General features: G+C 37.8%; 1 protein-coding gene across 1 annotated transcript in view; it reads right to left on the reverse strand.

Annotated features, from left to right (window-relative positions):
* LOC138015095 (high choriolytic enzyme 2-like) overlaps positions 1 to 1983 on the reverse strand; it is a 67100-nt gene extending 65117 nt beyond the window's left edge. The window contains exon 1 of the mRNA XM_068862012.1: positions 1826 to 1983. Within this exon, the coding sequence (XP_068718113.1) occupies positions 1826 to 1895 (70 nt within the window). The 5' untranslated portion in view covers positions 1896 to 1983. The remainder of the gene's footprint in view (positions 1 to 1825) is intronic.
* Positions 1984 to 2500: the final 517 nt, after the last annotated feature.

Below are 2500 nucleotides of genomic sequence, written 5' to 3' on the forward strand. Positions count from 1 at the left end.
TATTACTAGATTAATATAGTGGAATATATATATTGTAGAATGTCATTTGTGTGAACCAAAATTTTACTTCGTTCCACATTTTGTATTGCCTAACCACTTCTTTCAACGTTGGTAAGTAAAACACATTAAAATACAACATCATAAACGTAATTTTCCAAAAATCGTCCTCTCAGACGTGACAAAACAGCCTTTGTTCTTAAAGTGTCCCTGTGATAAAAAAAAACCACTACCTTTTTTCCTTCAGATTTTGAAAGTGTATTGGCTTAACACCTGACTGGCAAAATTTTGAGCTTTGATTTTTATCCAAAGGCCGTTTACTTTGAGTGTAAGTTTTGGATTTCACGGTCCGCCATTACTCACGTTCAAAACTGACCGATTGGACCTCAGAGGGTTGGATCCAGGGAAAAGTGACGTCAGAGGCTCACTAGCTTAAAATTTCAGCGTGTGAACGCATCTTATTATATATGCAAAGCGTGAGTTTAAAAGTCTGAAAGCCAAAAACCCCCGTGCTGCATATTAATTTTGCGGCGTACACACGTATTGCATTCTTAAACTAGTGAGCCTTTGACGTCATTTTCTCCTCGATCCAGCTCTCTCAAGAACATAATGTTAGTAATGGCTTACCATTAAATAGGAAAATTACAGTTAAAATAAAGAGGTGTCTTTTTGAAATCAAGGCTTAAAACTTGGGTCACTTAGTGTTTTGTTAACAAAGTTTTGAAATCCAAAGAAAAATATGAATTGATTTTTTGGTCACAGGGGCACTTTAACAAAGCTGTCATGACTGCCAATCCGATATTGTTCAATTGACGGTCGAACCCGAATGATATGTTGTCGAACTATCGAGGTGCGAGGGAAAATTGCGATCCCGTATTTTTTTCGCAGCGTCTATTTCGGGCTGTATCATTGGATTTTGAGTAGCTATTTCAGTGCTATATAGTGCTTCCTCAGTAAGGATCAAGCAGAGTGAAGATTGGCCTGCGTCAGTGTAAAAACTTCTTTTGAACTGAAGTGCAAAATGCACAGGCAGCTCTGCAAATGTCAGACACCGCGATTTATACTACACAGATTTACACGTGCATAGCAGAACCCTCCATCCCCTATAAATTCGTACTGAGTCCTACTAGCACCGGGTGCGGCCAACACGTAATTCCTCCCAAATGACCTTGCGATCGCGACACGTAGATAAATAAATTCCGCCGACGGTAGCATAGTGGAGGCTGAAGCCCCCACAAAAATGAACGGTTCCTTATGTCTAAACATCAGTAACAGTTCTTTTCAGGAATACAGTAACTCCGAAGCTTAAACTCCATCTAGGCATTTCAGAGAACAAAAATTATGCGTGGGCTGCCAACATCAATAGTTTATACAATTGGTCAAACGATTTTTAAACTGCCAGTATGCAGATTATCTAAGACATATATTGATTAGTTCTCAGGCTCGGTGTAATTTCATATTGAAAAAAATGCTAAATCAATGCAAAACGGGTGTGGTGCAGTCCCAAATTAAATGCATATTTTGCGAAAATTCCACTAATTAATCACAAAAGCTAATATCAGATTAAAGAAAGATAAACTGATAAGTTTGGACATCCTAACGGCAATAAAATACAAGGTTCTACATCGGATGTCGAAAATCAACAAAATAAGTCGACAAAGAAATTACCAACAGAGAATGCCCGAAAGGTATCTTGCAGGGTTTTGAAGACGGACTTTAGAACGTCATGTTTATATTGGGATTATAAATTAAAAAGAACGGTTGCAAAATATCGATACAATTAGCAGGATTAAATTCCCTAAGGACACTTTTAGTAAAAAAAACTTACCATCGGGATTATGGTCTGCGGCAAAAACCGATTTTATGAAGAGGAGAACAACAAGCAACCGGCGATTCATCTTCCCTCCTAATGTACAGAGGATGACAACGTGTTTGTATGTTTTTCAGCAACCTAATCGCACTACTGAATCTAATACAGTGGTCAAGTGGCTAACCAATCAGTTTTCGACGGAATATTCACGAAAGCAACTTGGCATTCCTAAATGAAGTGATGTCAAGATTTTCGTGCTCAACATTATGTGAAGCGAAAGTAGCAATTTACTTATATAGACAGAGAGAACTTAGTCAGTCAATCACGATTTCTTTACATTGATCACAAGTGTTGATCTTTTCCTCCAGTCTCGTCCACTTTATTAATTTGCGTCATTCCAATAGTGTTCCCTTGCAATATCATCCAATACCGCAGAGCTTTACCACCTCCTCGAAATGTTCTCTATTTAAATCAAGCTCCTGGTTTCTTAGACCGAACAGAAAATACGATGACATAAAGTAATTCGACACTATTAAAGTTCAACACGACAAAGCGCTGACTTCTTGACTTAATAACTTTTCCGTCACGGCAATTTTGATGAATGACTAGAAACGAATGAACACTGTCAAATTGAGAGGCGATATTTAAACTATAGTTTTTGAAGACAGGAAAAAAATATCACCAATACCCCAG

Source organism: Montipora capricornis, chromosome 9, assembly GCF_036669925.1.
Source record: "Montipora capricornis isolate CH-2021 chromosome 9, ASM3666992v2, whole genome shotgun sequence".
In the NCBI taxonomy this organism is placed as follows: Eukaryota; Metazoa; Cnidaria; class Anthozoa; order Scleractinia; family Acroporidae; genus Montipora; species Montipora capricornis.